This window comes from Scomber scombrus, chromosome 10, assembly GCF_963691925.1.
Source record: "Scomber scombrus chromosome 10, fScoSco1.1, whole genome shotgun sequence".
NCBI classification, from domain to species: domain Eukaryota; kingdom Metazoa; phylum Chordata; class Actinopteri; order Scombriformes; family Scombridae; genus Scomber; species Scomber scombrus.
The window spans coordinates 14,944,538-14,968,389 of NC_084979.1; the positions used below are offsets into that span (position 1 = coordinate 14,944,538).

A 23,852-nucleotide genomic window follows, 5' to 3' on the forward strand; every position below is an offset into this window, starting at 1 on the left:
AGAAGGCTATTACCACTCTTTCATAACAGAATAAAGCAAACCATTTGGTATTTTGTGTTCTTATGGTTTCTGTTATGTCCATTGGAGTCACTTTAGTTTTGCCTTAATACACTCTTGTACTTTAGTGTTCGATATGGATCCCTTGTTTCTTATTACTGAACTTATTGCATTGCCAACATAATGGTCCAAAAACAGGAATATACAGTATATGTATAATATAATTTGTATGTAAGTATGACTGAGTCAGTGGTTTGTAAATTTAAAGAAAATTGTGAAAGTCCTTCCAGAGAGAGTGAACTATCTGTTTTTCACCTGGTGTTACATCAAATTACCAACCGGACTCTGTGACCTGGTCAGGAATTTCATTTTTATCATTCTGCATCACTTAACATCTTACTTTATTTTTTAAAAAGCGGTTTACAAAATAATTTGTACCTCCATGTATTTACATTTAACGCTGGGTTAAAACGTTTTGACAGACACACCTTGTCTCATTCCCACCCCCAAGTTTCTTAAGGTCTGGGGACCCTTTATTGATCATGTTAGGAAGGAGAGGTGTCTCACTGGGACCTAATTAAATTGAACCATACTGTACTGGGTTGTATTCCATTGCATTGTAGTGTGCTGTGATCCACCAGGTTAATTTTCTCTCCTGGCCTTCCTTGACCTCTCTGTCTTAGTTACACTGACTTGATTCCTGACGCTTGATCCACTTACGGACATTTCAGTCATTGCACGGATTGACATGCATGTGCATCCTTACTATGAGCTGTCAGTTTGTTTGCTTTATTTTATTTTGTACTGTTTTGTTGTGTCGATTTTTTTGTTTTCCAAGTTGTGGAAAGGCAAAACTCACAAATAACATTTATATATATAAAACGTTTTGACAGAGAATGACAAAGGAGTCATTTCTGACAGGTCTACCACACTTCAAATGACCCCTTTTTACCCAGTTTCTAGGCTGACAGGGGAAATATTTTCTTGGATATGCCTGTAGGTAAAAAAAAAAAAAAAAGAAACACCACAGGAAACTTGTTAAAAATGGGTCCCAAATGCAGCCAAGGTTTTGCCCTCAATGTCCGGACACATACTTTAACCAACCAACTCTCGCGATAACTCGACGTCGAGGGGAGTGTCAAATTCCAAGAGAGAGGAGAGGAGAGGGAGCCACAGAGAGGGGCGCAAGGGTAAGTTTGTAAACACTTTATTACCCTTTAAAGTCACCATAGATATGTCCTCTACACTAAACTACGACAAAGTGGCGCCCGACGGGACAGTTTTCATTGTTTGTTACGATTAAAACTGCACGTCTGTGTGATTGTCAAACTGTTAGAGGTAGTTACAGCGCTTCATTCGGGTCCACTGTCTCGCTTTGAACTCAAAGTGTAAGTCTGCTAACCAGCCAGCTGCTAGCTCCTTTCTGCTTTTGGTGATTTTTCTGCCTGTCTGTTCTGCCTTTAAAATACACCAGCTCAACTTCAACTCGGACTTCATTGCGTTAATGTTAATGTCGGTTTGTTGTCATCGCGGAAACTGGTCGTAGCGCTGTTATTACTCATTTTGAATGTGCGCTCGGCCTGTTGTTAACGCTAGCCACACAAAGCTAGCCATTAGGTTTTTTTTTTTAATCGTGGACACAAAACTTTAATTTCGGGGTTTTAGCCAATAAGATTTAGCTATCCGATGTTATTGACAGCGCCCAAAGCCTCGCATGCGTTAGATGTTGTTGACTGACATGCTTATAGCCAATTGCTGAGAAGAATAGGCGGTCTTGTTACGGGAAAAGGCAGGGCTTTAAGTGTGCCCGTACGAAGCCAGTAGGTAATGGAGGCTAAAAAAGACAAACTTTTCAAGCCAGTCAGCGTTGTCTGGAAGAGGGAACTAAAGTGTTCAGTACTTTTGGATTTCAGGTTCATAATTAACCTCTGCTAACATGCTTGAAACGCCACAAAAATAATAATGTGTGTGTGTGTTGTTGTTTTTTTTGGCGGTAGACTTTGCTATGAAAGTACTTTATTGAACCCCGTGGGGAAATTGATCCTCCGCATTTGAACCATCCTATACTCACACACTAGGAGATGCACTATGCTGTCTATCTGGGTTTGCAAGAAGAGCCTGAAAAGAAGTCAAGTCTCAAGTAATAATGATATCCATAGTATCGCAACCTGAGCTGTTGAACGCCCCAGGATCCACATCCCCACGCATGTCAACACCTTCATTGGGAATGTAGGTCATGTTTTTGGCAGAGTTGTACCAACTTCCATCACATTGAGAAGTGTTAAACCAGAAAATGCTGAAACCTGTTTTTTTTCTTTTTAAATCAAACATCTAGCCCTCTCTCAGCAGTGACTGTAAAAGGTATTTGATGCAACTTAAACATCATCACATCAACTAAAGGTGATTAAATCTGATGTTTCAAAATGATGAAATGTTGAACATGCATATGTTTATGGATACATTTTTTCCCTGAGGCTGAGACGCCAATGATATAAAATGCTCTATTTAAGCTAATGATTTTCCTAATGTGTTTCGGCACCAGTGGCTTTGCAGGCTCTAATTTTGATGATGGAAAAACATCAAGTGACACGATCTTTTTATTTGGACTTTGTAGTTACTGAACTAAAACCTTACGGCCAGTGCTGATAAAAGTTCCTGAATCAAATTGTCACAGTGTTTCTTATTTTAATTTTAGATAAACGCCCGGGGTCCATCCTGTATTGTCCTGCACTGTGTGCTAGCTTGACATGGATTTAGCTTTTAGACCTTGTTAGTTATGCAGACATGGATATAGGATTTCATTTGTTCCATTAACCAAATCTCGGGTTCACTTTGCTTACATAAATACATATTGGCTGTTGTACACACCCAGTTACAGCCTGGACCGCCTGTCTCTAAAGCTCATTTACAGCACAATTTACAGTCTCACCTGTGGTCTGGTAAATACCCACGATACCGCTCTCAACCAATCACTGACTTTATTTCTTTTTCTTTCGTTCGCTATCTCCTCATTACCCCTCCCCCCCCTCCTTTTTTTCTTTTTGTGGGGTCTCCCCTACCCTCTGGCAATTCAAGCCTCAGATTCCAGCGTCATGGCTGCAGCGTGAGCTATTAATACAGTTTGTTTAGTCAGTTTCCTAGCAAGCTGCATCAAACACTGGATGGCTGTGGCTGATTATAGCTGGGACTCGTTCCCCTACACCTGCTGAGTCGGAGAAATCCAAGTGACGGTGGGACTTTGGCAGCAGCTCAATGAGAGGGACAGGATTTATGGAACTTTGAGTGCTTCCACCATGTCACCTTGGATGAAAGGAGGCAAAAATAGGTGGACTTGATATCCAAGCCTGTAATGAATATTAGTGATGTGTATCAGGACTAATGTAACCAGCAGACTGATTTATTGTCTCACACAGAGTTGGGGCTGCATGAAGCAGAGCATTCTGCAGGATGCCGTAAAACTCACACTGTTGATTGATTAATTATTCTCATGTTTTAATCTCAATGAGACGCATTTAACAATTAATGTAATAAACATTCTGTATACACGTGAATCTAGCAGAGGACCGCAGTTTTAGAAGACACCCGTCGGGATAGATTACCTCAAAACCACGCAATAGATGCTGAAGAAAAGACCTCGGCAGATATTGGTTGGTGCAGCTATGAAAACAAATGGTATTTTCCACCCCTGTCATCTGGAATTTATGGTGGACTTCCCACAAAATCAAATCCCACCATTTCATGTTGGTGCCAGCCAGCCAAGTTAACGTCTAGCATGTCTTTAGTAAGATGTAAACTCTTGAAATCTGTTCCCACTCCTCACACCAGATGTGTCCATTTCCCCACAAAGTCCACACCCTCGGTATAACGAGCTAGTCGGAGTATCTCGTTTGCAGACAACCTCTGCACAAATAGACTCACTGGATTGGAAGCACTTTGTGAGGGCCCTGGCACCGACCTGTTGCTTTTCTCCAGAGCACGGGAGGCCTGCTAGAAATCAGACTGGGCTGCTTCGTTGGTCCTTTGATCTGTGCAGACAGGGACAACGCTTTTACTTGCAAACAGGACGCAGGCCTCTTTCCTCATAAAGACATGGAGCCGAGAGACATAACGGTTAGGCCTGTTGCAGGCCCGGCGTCATGGGAGAGCGTCATATTCCAGCGCAAGGCTTCAGTAATCATGTGTTGGCTCAGAGGCAGCTGTCCTCGGCAGAGGGAGAGATGGAGGGAGGAAGGAGGAAAATATACTGACTTCACATTGGGAAAACTTTCAGACATTTATGCCTCGCCAACATAATGAATAATCTGTCCCACTCAATAATGTTAGGCTACATGCTCCAGCAATGTAGTAGGTACAATAGAGGTTAATGTGGTCAGTAACTCAGTAATATTACAATGCTAAACATTTTTAACTAATGTCGCCTTCCAGTTTGTGGGAAAGCCGTACATATCATGTCAGATTAATCCATCAGCTGCCTTTTGAAATGAACATGATAAAACAAGCATTAGAAACAAGTCAAAACAACACAGAAGTTCAGCCGCTGTCACGTTAGATTATCGTAGCCAAAGTAAAAGTTTAGGAAGTGGATTACGAAGACATCAAAGGTAGACATTTTGAAGGGCTACTATTAAAGCATTATGGTCAGACTCCGTCCCTCCTCGTGTATTTTAGCTGAACCTTACGAGTGTTGCAGTTGCTTGTAGCGGCCTTTGTTTATTGAATGGTACATACTTGTAGACATGGCGAGGACCTTTGATGCATGTTAGTAGTTTCTGTGCTGTCAGTGGGACAGCATTGCATAATTGCTGCCAAAAGTCTCTTAGCGCCAGCTGAGAGTGCTAAAACATTAATGTCCCTCGCCATCGCCACCCCTCCAATTCCCTAATTTAAATTTAATGACCAGGTTATTTTTTTTTCTTCTAAACTTCCCAGTTTGTCCTCACATGGACTGTTGCCCAGCTGTGCAGAGCAGTGCAGGGTGGGGCGGTTAGGTGGAGTTGGGGATGGGGTTCTTCCTCTGTGGAGACAGCTGACAGAGTCTGTAAGCCTCGCACAGCTTTAGTTTATGTCACTGTAGCTTCAGGCACAACAGGAGGAGAAACCAAACAGAAGCATGTGCATATTTAACTCTTGACAATAGCATGTACTCCGGAAGATACGGACGTAGGATTTGGTTTGTATCCCTGTTGAAAGACGTGGAAGTGTTTCCAGTGCATTCAAATGCCCAACAATGCATGTCAATGCTTGTTTCCCTCTATTTTTACTGTAACACCAGATATTTATTCTGTGTTAAAAGCACCTTAATAAGATTCCTATTACGTTATTACAACATAGGGCTGGATGATGACTCAGTTTATTTGATATGTGAAATTATGAATATCCTATTGACCTAAATTTAGTCTCAGTTGTAGTTTTTAATGAATGTGAAGTCTGTTACTTAAGCTGAGAGTATGGGTATAACAACAACCAACCATTTAGCCCAGTCCACCTTCTGAACATGGTCATACTGTAATAACTGTGTATCAGAAGTGAGACAACATGAAAAAGAAATTGAATTATACACTGATATATTACTATATTATAAAAGTAGTATTTTCATATCAGAAGTAAGAAAATATGAAAAATAAGTTAATTTAAATACTTTAAAAAACGTATTTTATTAAAAGGTCATAATATATTAAACTAAAAGTATCCTAACAATATCAGTATTCATGTATTGACCTTTGAATTTGTCAGGATTTAACACTCAGAGGTGTTTAGTAGATTTCTCCATCAATCACACGTGACTCCTCACTGAAAAAGCAAGTAAGTTAATATTAAGTGAGGAGCAAATCTTGAGGAAATTACAAGATCTGTGTACTGTGTATTCACTCAGTAAGTGGATGGAAATGACAAAAACAGAGATTGCGTACAGTGAAACAGTTAGATCAGAAAGAGGGAGCGACTGAAAGAGGGGTACATGAAGGGGAAAGGTTGGGAGGTGCTGGAGAGGTGAGGAGAGGGAGTGGCAATGAGAGAAGGAGGGATTGGAAGTGAGGGAAAAGACAGAAGGAGAGGGAGATATCTTTGTGTAAACGGTAGCTGTTGTCCTTTCTGGAAGCGGCTCCTCATTGGCCAACCAGAAGCCCCCCTGTGTGAAGGAAGTATCACCAGGGAAACTTCGTCTCGCTGCCTCTGTGCGTGTTTTCCTCCTTGCCAGGGTTATTTTTAAATAGCATTCAGCTTCCTGCTCAGACTAGAGACTACAAGCCACAGCATCCCTGTTTTGTTGTTTTCAGGATTAGCCAGTTGACAAATCAAGAAAAAGAAAAGCAGCAATGTTCTCCTCTTCTCCTTTCCCACAGTTACATTGCATGCTCTTTGCAAAAATGGGGGACGACCGACCTTTTGTGTGCAATGCTCCCGGCTGTGGACAGGTAAGTCCTCTCCTTCTTCGTCCTGAGTTTCAGGTGTGTGCATGTGCATGTGCATGTGGTGTGGAGTAGTTTTACGTTTGTTTAAGTGCTCCTCAGCAGTCGACTGTAACTACTTATGAATGATTATGTTTTCCTTCTTAAAGAAAATCGATTGAAACTAAAAGAAAAAAAACATTGTACATGAATGGAATATAGCTTCATTTATATAATAAGCAAACTTGTTAATCCTGAAAAGACTTCAGGCTGACAGCACACGTCTTCTCACTGCCAGCAAAAGCAAACTCACTGATTTATGCAACACTCTCAATGATCATCACACTTAGAGTGTTCCTGCTAACACGCCGTCTTCTGAGACAATGCTGTCTCCTTTAGCAATGACTCACTGGAAGCTCCAGTGAGTAATCAGAGCACAGTTATTGTTTCAACCTGTCACTGTTGACTTCTAGTGCCTGCAGACACAGGTTTGAGCCACAGCAGTGACTCAGCTGAGTGCCAACAGTGTGCTCACATGCCTGTAACGTGGTGCATTGTCGGGGCTTGGCCTGATATCACAGCAAACTAAATGAAGTGTGCTCTTGAACTCATGATTATTCAACACACAGGAAACATCATGTATGACGCTGTGTTCGGCTGGGTGTGAGATCCCAGAGCTCGTGTTGGATTATGTCTCCTGGGGTCTGGAGGGAGAACATGTTTATGTGGTTTAGAAACATTTGTGATTCATAAGCCCCGCTTCCATCCTCTGATCAGGAGCGATCTGTTGTACACAGGGTTTGTGGTTTTAACAGCGGGCATGAAAAGCAGTTAAACATGTGTGTGTCAGATAAATAAATGATGATCCGTTGTTTTCGTCTCAGAACATTATGGACAGCTAGGGACCCCTTTACCTTTCCTTTAACATGTTTCTATGATATAAATGCTCTGCATATTTCATTTGTAGACATCATTATTAATTTAGCAGACAGCTACAAAATCACATGGATGCTTTTGAAGGCGAGTTGACAGTTGAAGACAGTGTTGCGTCTACAGCTGTGGCGCTCTGACCAGCTTTTGTTTGATTGTGAAACTGTTGTATAAACAGGTCTGAGATCATGGTAGGGTGTGATGGAGCCAGCTGTTAGGGTGCACGTTTGGGATATTACAACAGAATCTGAGTTATCTACACATTATTAAAATGTTCAAAACCTTACTTTGAGAGACATTTTTTTCTTAGTTGATTTTACAATATAATCCAAAACTTCTCAAATGTTAAAGCAGCATTCAGTATTATTTTGTTTTACATTTGGTAGCAGGAAAACAAGCTTAAACACAACATTGACTTATTATCAGTGTACAAATGTCGTCACGGTGACGATGTGCTAGCAGACACTCACCTGTTCCCACAGACAGCAGACACAAAACAGCATTAGCATTAATCTGGAGTTGTGCTGAGCAGGTACTGAACTTGTTGGTTTAGCAGAAAGCTTTTGCTGAAAACAGCAACCTGCAGCTGAAGGTTGGGAGAGAGGCAGGAAGAGCCAAAACAGTAAAGTTGCAAGCCATATATCCAAAGCAACAAGTTGAAAGATGATAAAACACTCCATGGAGATGAGGAGAACTGCAGAGTTGAGAGATAATTCACTTGAGGTTTGTCACTACGAACGAACCCTTTCACATTACACACAGTCATTTGATCCATTGGAAATGTAAAAATATCAGCGAATGCACCTTTAAATGTTACGTAAACACAAGCAGCTTTTCTAAGATTTAATATAGTCTAAAATTTTAAATATATTTTTTAAAACCAGGAATTATCTGATCAAGAAAAAAGCAAATATAACTGCGAAGCTGAGCAGGCATTTCATTGCAAACTTTTGGCTCTCCATAGTTTTCAACCCCATGAAAGTATTGAGATTTAATACCCAGTCTTACATATAAAGCCGGCTCGTATCATCATACAAATTGTTATGTTTTGCTGGCCGGAACATAATTTATGTTAGTTTGCTTTACATCCAAATGCTGTTTTACTGCTGCCCTTTACAAGCAACAGTTGTCTACCAGGAAAGTCTGAATCATGCCCATAATAGAACGAGGATGATTGACTCCTGGCTTTGCTCAGGGTTTTCCTTTTACCGACTTAACAACAACAACAGCAGCAGCAGCCCCCCATTATATGATGCCTAGTATTTACTGAGTGGGGAGGGGTAATCCTAGCCACCAGTATCTCATACTAGGAGATTAGTGGGAGATAGTTTCCTCCGCAAGACCCAGCCGCCTTGTTCAGAGGAAAGAGACAAATGAGACATGTAGTTGTAATGGTGATGTTGCCTGGTAGAGCTAAAAATAAGCTCCCTGACACTTGACTGTGTTTCCACTTCACTCTCTCACGACTGAACTCGCAACTGCAACGCGGCACCCTAAAATAGGCCGCAGCGAATGGTGAATAGGCTGGTGCCACAGCCAAGATTATTCCTCCTACATCTCTGACTGATTCACCACTTCTCCAAAGACAAAGCGCTGCGTCTCAGAGGATGGCCGTTGTTGCTGTCCTCTGAAGGTCTCATTTGCCCAAGTGCCAGACCTCCAATTGTGGTTACGTGATAGGAAGTTAAAGAACGTAAGGCCATGTTGAGCTTTACTGAGACACAGTTTCCAACATCCAAATGTTTTACACAGCAACTAGTTTGACTACAACTTGTTTGCTCCTGCGAACCCCCCCCCCCCCCCCCCCCCCCCCCCAAAAAAAAAAAAAAAAAAAAAAAAAAAACCAACAACCGTAAACTTGCATTAGCAGCATCTGTTTTGATGTATCAGATTATTTGCTTTCTTTTTTTCCCATGCCAACAGTTTTTACACTTCTTCATCAGTTTGTCAACTTTTATAACTATTTCTTATTCCCTCTATTTCTGTGCTGTAAAATATTTTCAGGTCTATCGATACTAGCTTTTTTCTCCTTTTCTGCATAATTCTAGTTGCGTAAAGATATTTGAGCTCTTACCCAGCGGCTATAATGGGCCCATACAGGGCTTTTAACACATGAGGAATTGTACACCACAGGTACAGTATTTTTTGTGGTTCGTCACATAATGGTACAGCAAAGGCTGCATGTGTTGGGCTAAAAGATTATTGATCTCTGATTATTGTAACGTGATATCTGGGTTATGGTACTACAGGCTGTTTCTTCAGGTCACCAGGACAAGTAGACAATTAACCTCTAGGCAAATTCATATATAATGTACTTATCTTTCCTCTTTTCTTGTTCACTCGTTCCAGAGGTTTACAAACGAGGACCACTTGGCTGTACACAAACACAAACATGAGATGACACTGAAATTTGGACCAGCCAGGACTGACTCCGTCATTATTGCAGGTACTAAGAGGACAATGTTCATCTTTACTTTCCCTCTTCATTTAACGTTAAGATGAAGACTTTTTTAGCATAAGTCGGCATCAGTACGCTCCTACACTATTAATACAATCTCATAAAAAACAGCTCCAAACACACATTGATGACATGGGTTTCTATATTCAATGTTAAGTGTGAACAGAGTGTGAAAGCGTTACTTAGAATAGTTATGTGTTTATTCCCTTTTGCCAGACCAGACACCTACTCCCACCCGCTTCCTAAAGAACTGCGAGGAGGTTGGTCTGTTCAACGAGCTGGCCAGCTCCTTCGAACAAGACGATGATGACAAGAGAGCAAAGAACTCTGTAAGACAGGTTTGAGGTTGATGATTTTGGCAGCGTTTGCATCTGTGTGTACATGTGTCTGCATGAATGACTATGTACAGAAACCAAGGGAATTTTTTGCCCACTCCCATGAAGTGAAAAATTACCTTTTTTACTTCCTTTTTTCTTGCCTCAAGTGTTGATGTAGTCAAAATGTACTCTTTGCAGAAATTCCTGCTTTGTGCATGCTCACTGTCATTAGAGAAACTATTGCAGCCTTTGTTGGTTCTATTCAATGGTTTTGTTCAGTGGTTCAATGGTTATGTTTTATTTAGCTGAAAATAGTGTAATAAAATACTTGCATGATTAATGCTAACTTCCTTTTTTATGTATTGTAGTCAATGAGAATGAAATCTTTGATGGCCTAAGTAGTGTGACTGTTAACTTACTCCCTTTATCTCTCTCAATGCCTCTGTCCTTCTCAGCTCCCTGCTCCCAACTCTGTTGCTTTGGACATGAGCCTGCAGACGCCATCAGATGTGAAGGTGAAAAAGGAGGCACCAGTGGAGGTGGACTCCTCACCACCAAGCAGCCCTGACTCCTTCTCAGACAATTCAGACAGCACCATAGAACCTCTGGTAAAGGCAAAGGTAGGGCAGAAATGGGAGGGGGGTGGGGTTACATTAGTGATCAGAGAACAGGGTTGGACCTTAAATGATTTAGAAAGGGTACGTGTCATCATGACTTTTATAGTATTACATTTAGGGGAAGTAAATCATATCTTCTTTTCCTCAAAGATGTTTTCTCTTTACTTTTACTTCAGTTTTTAAACTGTGTGTTTTACTTAACTCCACACTCTTTATCTCCCAGGACACACCACCCAGAAGTTCGGCCCCCACGCCGACTATTGTGCGTCCAGGTTCCCTCCCACTACACTTGGGCTTCGATGCCCTTCAGCCCACCATGCCGTCACCCACCTCTGTCATCACACAGGCCCCGCCTTCCAATCGTACTCTGGGGTGAGTTAAGTTCTGGCAACATCACTCTACTGACTTCTCCTGAACTCTTCAACCCTGATTGACCTCTTGCATTTCCCCTTGAGGAGCGTTAAAGCTCTCAAAAATTTGAAAAAAAATGTTTTCCTCACTTAAAGGATATTTCTGTATCTGCTGACTCCAACACACTGAACATATGGTGATGCTTATGGGTGAACCATCGTAGTCATCATGTTTTGTGATTGCACAAGGTTACACTAGGTGTTTTGTGCATCTTTTAAACATTTTCTGTCATTCAACTGACATATTTTTCATCTCTAAAAACTTGTGTTCTTGATTTAAATTTGATATAAATTCCCATTGGTTGAAGCAGTTTTTGTCTGCACAACTTGGACTGGTAATGATGGATTTAAAAGTGGAATTTGCGGGTTACAGTGAATTTTGTTTTCCTAAATGGTGATAGGTGTTTTGTCATTGAAACCTTTATACAAACATGAATGAGCCTTCTGTTCCTTTGCTGTCTGCCTGTGTAGTTCACCAACCAGCCACTACCCCATGATGATGCTTCCCTCTGGCCAGGCAGTGCCTGTGCTCCCTGGTCCTGTACAGATGCCCTCTGTCATTAATGTAAGGCAGACTAACAGTTTAAATGTGTTGTATGTGATTTTTATAGCTCCAAAGTTGGTTTAAGTTGGTTAAATGCATATTTGTTTATCTTATCTGGTCTCCAGCTGGCCCGACCCATGTGCATGGTACCCAACATTCCTGGGATCCCTGGTCCTCCTCTGGGAGGCAGCAGCAGTGGCTCTAACTCCCCTTCTGGCTACAGCATCCAGTCAGAGGCCAAGATGGTCAGCACTAGATTAGCTCTCTATTTTTATCTCTTTATCTGTTCTTTTTGTTTCCATCTTCGCCCTCCAGCCTTCTTCTGCACTGGCTTAGTTTGTTCATCATATGACTTCTTACAGCAGTTACTTAATGTTGTTTGTTTAACCCTTGCAACACAACTACACAAACTAAACTGAACTTATGATACTGCAACACACAGAGCTCTATGAAAGAATCCCACCTTCCTGCTGCATTTCAGATGAAACTGAGCATGTGTAGTACTTGTTTGTAGTATTACAACATACACTAAGTCCACTTTATTAGATCTTTTCATTTAAACAAACAGCTTACTTGTTCAGTCAGAAGTAGAAGATTGTTGTCAGTGCTGGTTTAGGATTGTTTTCCCGGCACAAGCGAAACATATGTGGCTTCCTAAGTACTAAAAGATCATCATCTAAATGCTGCTGGCTGATTTAATGTGCTGTTGACCAGTTTTGTACCTTTAGGGCCTCAATCCCCCAAAGCAACATCATCTCAAAATTGTTCCAGGAACTTGTAAGCAAAGCCTCCAGAGTTCAACCCAATACATCAGTGTTGAGATAGAACAGGATGCAAGGCACATTATTACATTGCTGACAAGCTAGAATTGAGTAGCACCTTTTTTAATGTATGCCTTAGAGAATTGATATATATTCTTTGTTTTTTATAATAATTGACAACCTCTCAAGAATCACACAAAATATCAAATGTATATGAAATAATTAGAAACCAAAAAATGTCCCACAATTACAATATTTTCTATTTTTCTTTTACTGATCGGAATTTCCCTTCAGCTCTCTCTTTTTTCAGTTTCACCGCTGAATTTTTCTGTTTCGTATCACATGTTGCTCATCCTGACCACTGACCTGTCACTCCAAAAGCAACTGGCCAATGGAGTAGCAGCCCTGTAACACCTTAGCAAATGACACCAAAGTTCTCTGTCACTTGCAATCTTGGCACAATATTCTGTATAGGGACATTTTTTATGATGACGTGGTTTTATATACGCTATGTCATCCCAGGTCAAATGTGACTTTGTTGACATTAAATACTCCAGTATTAAGCTTTGCCTCTAATGCTCAGGAAGAAAGAAATAGATTTCAATTTATCATGAAAACTAAAAAGTAAAAGTAAAACGAGTAAAAAGTAAACGTGGTCTTACAGAGTTATTGTACGTAAAATGTTCCTCTGTCTGCAGAACACCACAAATATTAGTCACTAGAAATGAATCTGCTTTCATCACATAGCACATCTGATGCATAACAGTGATTAACAAGTTACTTTGTTACTTTTGCTGATACTGTAAATGAGTTGATGTCAACATGGAGCCAGCTAGATGTCTAGAAGTCTCACTATGATGCCGCAGTGATTTTTAAATACACACAAATGAAGTGCTGGTTGTACTGGTATAACAGTGGTTATCCCTGTGCTTGTTTTTTATACCGGTAATGTGATTGTTCTCCTGTAGCGTCTGAAGGCTGCGCTGTCCCAGCAGAGCCCAGGACAGAGCATGGGTATAATGGCCATGGGCGGCAGCCCCATGGTACCTCAGAGGGCAGAGCAGAGCCAGCTGCTTGTCCAACATCCAGATGCTCCGTCACCTGCACAACCTCAGGTACACTGTGCCCCTGAACACATATTTCACACTCCTTCCATCTGGCCAACGATACAGGTCGCTGGCTTGGAAGAAAATAAAATTCAGCAAAAGCTTCATTCCATATGCTATAACTGAACTAAACAAAAGAATGAAGAGATTGTAACTTTGGGGAATGGATATATGTATGGTGGCGGGTATACATCTGTGGTATTGATGTTGTTCTTGTAACCTGTAAAGTGTAATTCCCGTGGCTGTACAGAATGTGAAGATAATTATCCTGGAAAGGACAATAAAATCTATATCTATCTATCTATCTATCTTATATGCAAGGACATGACTGTAATGTGACTTTCAATTTGAGAAAATCTGAGAAATTACCCAGCGTAACTGAACTTAACCCTGTTTTACATAGTTGTACATATGGCCTGTTTTCGTTACAGAAAATTGGGGCTGTACTTGTAGTGAGATGACTATGATATGCTCTGACTAAAATAATGAAACTATGACTCAAACTTCCCTTTTCTTTCTCATCTTTCTTCCGTTCCCCTCCCGTCTGTTTGTCTATTTCCTTCTCACCCTTTGCCCTTGCTCTCCCGCTAGGTATCTCCAGCACAACCTACAGGTGGGCGGCGGCGGCGGACAGCAGATGATGACCCAGATGAGCGAAGGCAGCGCTTCCTCGAGAGGAATCGGGCCGCGGCGTCACGCTGCAGACAGAAACGCAAACTGTGGGTCAACTCCCTAGAGAAGAAGGCTGAGGAGCTGAGCACCATGAACGTCTCGCTGTCGGTGAGTGGGCTTGAAATTGCTGGGCAGGGGTGAAATGTGGCCTGCGGGTGGCCTGTGCAGATAGTCACATGGACTGCGCTCAGCTGACAAGCCTCCAACTAGTAGTGGAAATTTAAGAGGTGTAATCTGCACGGGGCAAAATCAGATTCAAGGATTTTTTATACTTTTACAAATGGGTGAAGTTACATGACGTGTAACCCTGGAACTTATTACAATTAGTTTCACATCTTTATTGTGTTATTTGGTGGTTTCAGGTCATTTTGACGATGTGTGCCCCTTCTCCACTGCTAGAATTACTGTAGTTAAAACCAGGCTGTTTACCCCGTAGAGCATTTCTTTGCTGAAAAACATTAAAATTGCAGTGAGGGGAAAACGTTTAGAAGGTCTCTCTGTTTTGAATTATGTGACCCAGCATTAGCGGTGATTTTTCTTTGGGGTATACAGCATGATAAGAATTTTCTATGAATAGTTAAAAGTATTGATAGGCCTGATTTTCCTTCCCGTCAGAATGAAGTGTCTCTGTTGAGAAACGAGGTGGCTCATTTGAAGCAGCTGCTGCTGGCCCATAAGGACTGTCCCGTGACAACCCTACAGAAGAAGAATGCCTACTTAGGTGAGCCTTTCAGAGATATGCCATGTGACTCACCACATTTTAACTGCTAAACAACAAAGATAATGTCTGTAGTTTTTCAGTAAAGCATGTATATTTTGATGGTTGCCAGTTTAAGTATAAATCTGTACTTTTCATCTTTTTTTCTACTTAGTTGTAGAAGAGAGCATGAAAGACACCTCCGAACCTACAGGTTCCCCTGCCCCGGTGATCCAGCACAGCTCTTTGGCGCACAGCCCCTCCACAGGGCAGAACGGCCTGAGCTCAAGGGCAGCAGCTGAGGCCATGGCTATGTCTGTGCTGGCAGGAATGGGCCAGCAGCAGAGAGAGAGTGGACCCTCTCACATTATCATGGCTGCACAGTCTCAATCTGCTGCCAGATGATGAGCGATGCCACCACGGCTCAGACTTGGCTCACACTCGTCACCTAGGGGTAAAGAAGAGCAGAACCCCCCACCCCTTCCCCCTTTCCTACCCCTCTCTACTTCCCCCATCTCCAGACTGGGGAAGTGGAGGGAGGGTGGTGGGTAGGGGGATTTCTAATGTTCCCCTTCCCTCTTCCCTGTGCTCCTCTGCTCTCTCTGACCCCTCTGATGGAGCCATCACGCTGTGGCCTGGAGCTCAGCAGCAGCCTTCTGGGAATGGACTGAGACTTTTGAGAGAGCTTCCTGTTCACTTTGCCATAGACTACAGGGGCTGGACTCCAACCTCCCCACCCTCACCCCCTCTCCCCCTATGCCTCCCCACTCATCTCTCCTCACCCTCAGTCAAAATGACTTTTCACTGGACTGTAGGGCTGCGTCGCTCTGAGTGTACTGCCGTAACGAACTTCCCATGTGAACATGTAACACACACACACACACACACACACACACACACACACACACACACACACACACACACACACGCACAGTTTTCAAAGACGCAGGTGTTGCATAAACATTCTCGATCAAATCAGATACCAAACAACACACAGGGCTTCACACTGTTTTCAGCAGGGAATAGTGCCTTGTGCTCCTCCACTTTTTATTCATGCACACGCCCACACGTGTCATCACAGCATACATCCCTATACATTCTTGGCTCCAAAGATGCAGTAGTTGTCTAGACTTCAGTGACTCAGATGTTCACATCTCAAATATTCACCCAAACCTTTTGTAAGTGTTTGCACCTCAAGGTGATTTCAACATGGACCCAAAACCCCTTACCTCATTTACACCCCTTTAAGATAAGATTTATAAAATGTGTGTGATTGGCTCTGTGTGTATGTATTTATGTACATCAGAACATAGCAGTTTGCCTACTCCTATCTGATACGTTAATAGCTAGATTGTTAGCATGTGACTTTTTCTATTAGGGTGTTATGTCCTTGATACAGTATGTGCAGCTATATTTTTTTTAGTTATTTGGCACATCTTCCCAGATTAGTACTCAGAACCAAAATATGTTAAATTATAAAAGACAGTATAGTATCTTAAAATCTGTTTGTTTGAGCAATAATTTTTTCTGATCTGAAGGGAATTCAGCCTCTACCCTCTTTCTCATGTTTCCTCTAAAACAGGCAGTTTTACTGTTTATTAGTTTTTAAATAAGTGGATACCTTTTCCATTTTATATGAAACTATTCTAGTGACTGTGTTACTCTGTGTTGGCCCTGGACTTACTGTAACTGTTAATTTCACACTTCTCAGGATGGTTGCACATCCTTGCTGCTCGTTGGAAGTGCGATGAATCCCTTATGCTCTTTACCAAACCTAAACTAAGCCATAATAACAAAACAAAACAAAAAACAAACAAACAAAAAAAAAAATCCAGATCTCTGAATGTCCAAAGACCACCTGGTACTTGTCCTCGGAAAGGAAGTAAATAGCCTGACTGTTATTTTGTGGTTCAGAGGTCACAGTGACACAATCTACAGTATTATCACTGCTTGTTACTTGCACTTACGTACAGTTTCACACACAATGTCTAATAATTATGCCTTAATATCACGTTGGTGCCTCCGACATCCCCACTTAAATACACACAGATTTGCTCGTGACAAACAGTGTATATTCAGAAAAATGTGTTTAATTTGTTCATTTAATCAAAACGAAAAATAGCCAATGAGGAACAGAAGATCTACATACATGTTGAAAAGTCCCATAAAGCATTTTTAAATTCATGGTTTATTTAACCATCAGCCTCTTTTCAGTGACTTGTCTGTCATCTGGTGGAGAAATGCAGCAAAGACATCTTCACTGATCGAAGCCTTGAGGGAGGAAAAAGTTCAGATTTCTTGTGACCATTTCTGAATGACTCCACTTCTTCAGAAATCCCGCCAACATATTTTATCAATATATTAGTTACATAAACACCTAAACAAGTGGTTTGCTTTTCTTGTTTTTCTTTATATATTTCTGTCCCTCTTTTGGCTGGTATGGTCATATATTTGCAAGATGTGATATTGTAAAAACAAGATATCTGTCCATTATCATAAGGGCATGTCTTTATGCACTAAAATATTGCAAGTTTATTGCTTTGTATTTTTGTTCATTTTAAGGTTTTGCGGTTTTTGTGTCCTCTCGGCCTTTTTGGTAATATCAAATCCTTTAAAAAAAACAAAAAAACATTACATTTTTCTCTTATCTGTACTGTATACATGAATGGGAATTTTGCTCAGCAACTTTAATACCTTTTCACCTTTGACTGAACTTCTCCTACAGTCCCAATGGCGACCCCCTCCCTCCCCTGGCATTTTGTTGTACTTTGAAGCTGGCACTATATTTGTCTGGCAGTCCCTTATAGACGATTGTTCATATGGAATGAAAATTCAAACTATATTTAGCTTTCATGTTTTCATGTAATTCATGTCATTGGCACCTTTTCTGTCATTTGTTTTCTTTTGTTGTGTGCTGTTTTCAGCACTATACAACTTTTGTCATAACGCTTCTGATTGTACTGATGAATATAGAAACTAATTTCTTTAACAAGTGGATTTATTTTTGTTTGTTTTCTCTACAGAAAAAATTTCATTAGTCCTTCAAAAAAAGAGATTTTGTCCCCTTTGTTATTTCTTCTAAGATGAATTTGGTATTTTGACTCCCTGTCTAACTTATTTTTTATAATTGGTCAAATAACAATCATCCTTACAGTCTTTGGCATATTGATTTTACCCAGAATTGTTGTGGAAAAAGCAATTTAATGAAAAATGCAACAATGTGAAAGTTGCACATAGTATATGAATAGTTTTTCACACTCCCATTGTTGGACTGATGATTTCAAAATTTGTCCTTGTACTGTACATATCTGTACTATATGAATATATTTACTTTTCCATGCATGTCCAAGTGGAATACTATGAACACTTACAGTGCTGCAGTTTTAATTAAAGAAACTACATCTTAATGAACATCACTGTTTCTGTGTGTTCTCAGCTTTGATACAAAAATGTTTTTTCTTCATGCACCATCAAGCATACATAAGTAGAGACTTAGAGTTAAAAAAATGTCTCAGTACAATGTGGTTGGACAAAATGTTCAATTAAGTTTCCTGAAATCAAATATAATGTGATGATCGTGTAATACTGTATCTGCTGTGTTCATATTTTTATGTTCCCTCTTCACTGCGACTCCACTGTGATATGATTGTGTTGTCAGTAATTACTTTGTAGGAAGTATTCTTGATCCCACACTAGCTGTTTTGTGTACTTTAAAAGTGCATCTTTAACTTTTTTCAATGTTGCTTAAAACATGTCTATAGCTACCATTGTGGACACTGAGGAAAAAGCACAATTTGAAACAGTAATGAGACCTTAATGTGGGGAAAAGCAGTATGCAGAAAATATAACTGAGTAGTAAACTTTATTTAAAAAAGTAAAATCCAAATAATTATAGAATTTAAACACCTTCTGTTCAAATTGTCTGCAGTGTGAGGGGTGTGTTGGGTGGCCCAGAGTCATGACTTGAGTATTTCTAGAATCCAGGCTGCAGCCGTGCTTTGAAGTCGATGTTTTCTGCACAGCACTCGAGTACTTTTAGAAAGGCAGAAATGCCTACAATTATGCTGTTATGTGAAGTTTGCTTTGAATCTCATTCTCCTTGAAAGACAATGTCAGTGTTTGCTTATAAGGAAAACATGGTCATAACGGTTTAGAAGCAGCCCTTAATTGCAGAGGGAGTGGCTGTCAGGGTATATTTATTTTATTATGGTTACAGTCAGGATGCCACATTTGCACTTTGAAGGTGACCGTCAGGAACTTACTCAGAGTACTACTGCATTAAATCAGTTTTCAGCACAAGTTGTTTCACGCAAACTTATGTACAATTTAAATCAAGTACTTAAGTTAAGGTAGATTAACTCACTATTGGGTCCTGGGGCAAAGAATCTCTAGATAAATTTGAGAGGTTGTGAGATGATTAATGGGAGAGGAAAACACTTGAATTATCAGTTTGATACACAAATCTGTTTCCAGTTTTTGGACTTTTTTGCTAATCTTTGATTTTTGCTGATATATTGGATCATTTGAACATTTATTGAAATGAAACCATGTGAGAAGTTTAGAAGGAAAAGTCACTATTTGGTGATGCTGTTAACAACGTCAACAAACAAAAAGGTTGGAAACGACTGGTTTCATCTTTAACAATGTGGTGTATTTCAAAAGCTTATTATATTATCAATTGTGTCAAATCTTAAGCTGAAAAGTAACTAAATGTTGAATAAATGTAGTGGAGTAGAAAGTATAATATTTCCCTCTTAAATGTAGAGGAGTGGAAGTAGCATAAAGTTCTCAAGTACATGACTGTAAAATTGTACTTAAGCACAGTATATGTAAATGTACTTAGTTACTTCCCACCTCTGGCGTTAAGTAGGATATTCTGGTACTCTTTCTCTGCCTATTAGGTGACATGATGAAATAAAGTACATCACTTTGTACAGTGGTTCTAAAACGTTTTCACGTCAAGGACCCCTAAACTTACACAAAGTAGATCAGGACACCCATTTGATTTTTGCTAAAATAGTCTACTTTCTGTCATTATGTAACTTATGGACAAAATATATAAAAATAAATGGTTCCCCATTTTTCTTGGGACCCCCCCCCCGGATATGCATGTATAGTAGAGTGAAGCAGAGGTGTGTTTTTGCCTGTGAAACGCCAGAGGGAGCCTCCGGTTATGGATTCGGCGCGTCTCTCTGGATGCGGTGAATTAATGCACAGGCGAGGTAAGCGCGGTCACGTGACGACTCGGTTTGCCGTCGGTGAGTTTTTTTCTCTCTCATTATGGCGGAGGGGCCAGCCGTGCGGATGGATCGTCTCTCCCACTCTGATGCTTGTTTGGTGTCTTGAGGGAGGGCGTCTTGTTTTATTTTTTTCTACACTCAATCACGACGGGCCGGCGTGTTTTCAGCTAGACTGAGCTCCTGTTAGTCGGAGTCATGGCAGACCGCGGCGTGGATCTGTCCGCCCTGCCAAAGGAGGTTAGAGACCAGTTGGCGGAGTTGGATCTGGAGCTGTCTGAAGGTAAAGGAGGAGAGGGGGGATGATGCTACAGCAAACATCCAAGCTAGCATTGTGTAGGCTAATCGATTACATCGGTAGTTTTTTCCTCCTCTTTTTCTATCCTCCGCTGATAATAAACTGAATGTGAGCACACGCCATTTAAGTTAGCTTATTTCATGCTAACACAGGATGTGAGCAAATAAGCTAGCAGTGTCTGACAAGCAGCAGAAGGAGAAAAAGGCTTTCATCCATCTCCCCCTGTTGCCTTTATTATCTCACAGCACACAGAGGCTCGTTTAAAAGCTAAACCTCGATGTAAAGACATGTTTCTGTGTGAGTGAATGTCAAAGTCATGGCTGTGTGACAGACAGAGATGGCCACAGGCAATGTGGACATCTGGGCTTGACCCTTTTTTTCCTGTCATTTTGGTTATTACTTTTTCACATGGTGGGAATTTAGATTTATCTGTGACCACATGGCCTTCCCGTTAGACACTATGCAAGCGTTTTACATACCGTCTGTGCTCAGGTTTCAATTGAGAGGAAAAACACATGTTTTATTGGATTATAACTGTGGGTCATGGTGACCGGTGTTGAGTTGTTAATGATAAGAGGCCTACAGTCATCACCTGCTCTCTTACATATGAATATACAGTCTGTTGTGAATGACTGTTACTGATTACCAAAGTGTGACTGGTGGCGTTCATTTGAAAAACCAACACAATGTGAACCTGTGTAAACCTGTTATTACTTGAATTATAGGTTTACCTACCTACAAGCCCAGCTCACTGCATTACACTACACTTAGTCTAGTGATGGACAAATCGTGTGAGATTTGTGTCAGACGTGTGTATTTAGCCACTGTGGATGCTCATAGAGAAGGATGATGGACTTATCTACTTATTGTACTTTACACACATGTGAAGCATTCATTCATCCATCCAACACATAGTACAAATCAAACCCATCCCCCAAGCAGCTGTCCTCCTCTACACCCACTGACACAGACTGTCACATCCCTGACAGTATCCCCCCTTCTCCTGCTTAAGGGCACCTGGGCCATATTCCCCCAGCTGAGGAGACTGAATCCAATTGTCCTGTAGTCATTGTCGATTTAACCGCAATTGGTTATTGTAGGTGCTGTGATAGTATTGATATGGATTCATGCAAGAGTCTCAATACAAATGCTGATTAATCTTCAGTCATTCCTGTAATCATACCTTAAAAAGATCTATGAGACTATAAAACATCGACTTTGGTTCTGTATTTGACAGTTATGTTATATACTCTAATGGAAAACACATATATGTTTTCAAGCTAATTATTATTAGCTCTAAGTATACTGGAGTGACACTAATAATGCCTTTTACAGCTCATGTCAGCCAATATTGAAGGTATACTGTTATATTATTTGTGCATCTGCAGGTGTTTTAAGAGCTGACTAATCTCTAAGGTGTTATTCAGGTGATAGACCAGCATTTAGTATGTTGGTCTGGTCTATTAAAGAGTTATATTGGTGGTTTTGAAGGTTTTAGCCAGTCAATTACATTGGGTGTACTTTTGACATTACAGGCTGACCATCCATATCGTTTAATGTTATTTAATGGATGGTTGATATGATGATATATTTATTGTCAGTGATAGACGGAGGTCTAATCTTACTGTTCATACTGTGGTAACTGTCCCGTTAGCAAGGTTGTTGTACATCAATGATTGGGACTCTTTTATGGCTGAATTTCATTCTTACATGATGTTGCATCAATGTGACGAAGTACTTTGATATGCAATTAGACATCCATTTACAGTTTCTCAATTGATTTTACAGGAAATGTATTACATTTCAATCTATATTGATATATTGTGATATATAATAACATATACAGTGATACTGGATATCACCCATCTCAGGCTTTTTCATTATTAGGGGCACTTTTTACGTTCCCATTAGTCATTGATTTTACTTCACAGCATTATTCAAAGCATACTTGCAGTAATTAATACAGTTCAATCGTTAACTGACAACATAATGGGCTCAATTCTTTTTGGGTTTGCAGCCCTCAAGTATTGAGTATGATGGAAAAATGTCCCACTCAGCCATGATAGCAAAATATTTGGATGTTTGCAGTATTTTAGGTTCATGTGCATCCAAGCCAGCTCGTCCCTGTGTGACTGCATGCGGCATGTCACTACCTTCTAGGCTATTTTTCTTGAGTCCACACCAGCCCTCCAAGTGGAAATGCCTGTTCCTGCGTTGCTCGGATAACAACACAGGCCTGCCAAATGGCCTCTTAAAAAACAACCCAGTTCTGCTAGCCCCCTGTGACCATGGGGACACAATGAGGACCATTCAGCTGGTCTGAGCCGCCGTGGCCAGGAGCTCTGCTGCCATTTAGGCCATTCAGCTGAACTCGGTCTTTGTGTGCAAGTTGGAATGAGCTGCCTCCATAGGAAGAGGAGGGAGGGGCTGGTGATTGGTCATACTTCAGAATATGACGTGTAGTGTGTACTACTGCTGGGAGTGGTTCACCCCCTCTTACCCTGTCATTTCTCAGCTGGGCCAGGGCTATAAGGTCATATCCGGTTCTCCTCTCGAACTAGCCTACCTGGTTGACAATTCTCACTGTCTGTCAAGTAAGTTATACAGAAGCATAATGTTGCTGACACAAGCTGACTGGTGGTCCAAGCCAAGGAAAACACAATTTGAGATGATTACCATTTCCTCGTACTTAAAAGTTTCTAAACACCTTTTCATGTGTTTTCATGCTTGTGTGTACAGTATATAAATACAGTCTAACAGCTTGTTTGCATCTCTGATCATTGTGTGACCATAGAGAGCGCAAATTATTGCCAGTTGCTTCCTTTCTAGGCCAGTCATCCGGTTAACCAGCCTGACTAACTTTAAGATGCAGCAGAAGCAGGCTGGGCTCATTTGTATATTAAAAGACAGCCCTCAGCAGAGAATGACAGCACTAATATGGACCCAGTCTGTATCAGCCATCCATCCTCCTGACCCCTAGCCATCAGAGACAGCATGCAGGACAAAGCCTGATGTATCCTTGAGAACATATCTCTTCTGTCTCTGTATTATTTATGAATGAGATAAGCAGCCAACTGTTGTTTTTGTTAGTAGTCAGGCAAAGCGCTTATTCTGAGACGGATTACAGGCATGAGATACACTTCCTCAAACTCGTAGTGCAGAGCTGTGTTTTTAGGGTGGAGGTCTGCAAAAAAAGAGGAATTGAGGCCGCTCACACTGATTGTAAAACTGAAATCTCTACCATTTCACAGATTTGGCTCTTAAAGGCCTGACACTATACATGTTATCAACAGATTGATCAGATGTTAGTGCATTTATCCTGCAAACACAAGTAGGCTATATGGTCAAAGTGAATGCTGCTATAATAAACACAGCAGTATCTCATTAACATGCATCATTTTAAAGATGATTAATATAGTATT

The 23,852-nt window shown here is 40.8% G+C and overlaps 2 protein-coding genes across 6 annotated transcripts in view; both read left to right on the top strand.

The window, feature by feature from the left end:
* The first annotated feature begins 1,144 nt into the window (after positions 1 to 1,144).
* On the top strand, positions 1,145 to 18,300 carry atf7a (activating transcription factor 7a). Of its 5 annotated transcripts, none has more exons than XM_062427286.1 (13): positions 2,047 to 2,226; positions 2,333 to 2,397; positions 6,339 to 6,410; positions 9,663 to 9,759; positions 9,988 to 10,100; positions 10,544 to 10,708; positions 10,929 to 11,077; positions 11,587 to 11,680; positions 11,785 to 11,904; positions 13,389 to 13,535; positions 14,118 to 14,306; positions 14,814 to 14,919; positions 15,071 to 18,300. In XM_062427286.1, the coding sequence occupies exons 3-13, from the start codon at positions 6,348 to 6,350 to the stop codon at positions 15,298 to 15,300; spliced, it is 1,473 nt and encodes a 490-aa protein (XP_062283270.1). In that variant the 5' UTR covers positions 2,047 to 2,226; positions 2,333 to 2,397; positions 6,339 to 6,347; the 3' UTR covers positions 15,301 to 18,300. The 5 variants fall into 5 exon arrangements, with proteins under 5 accessions (XP_062283273.1, XP_062283270.1, XP_062283272.1 ...); XM_062427288.1 differs by having other exon boundaries at positions 10,544 to 10,696; XM_062427289.1 differs by lacking the exons at positions 2,047 to 2,226; positions 2,333 to 2,397 and adding an exon at positions 1,145 to 1,187.
* A 1,892-nt stretch (positions 18,301 to 20,192) lies between these two features.
* dip2ba (disco-interacting protein 2 homolog Ba) overlaps positions 20,193 to 23,852 on the top strand; it is a 40,648-nt gene continuing 36,988 nt past the window's right edge. Inside the window, exon 1 of the mRNA XM_062427291.1 lies at positions 20,193 to 20,415. Within this exon, the coding sequence (XP_062283275.1) occupies positions 20,331 to 20,415 (85 nt within the window). The 5' untranslated portion in view covers positions 20,193 to 20,330. The remainder of the gene's footprint in view (positions 20,416 to 23,852) is intronic.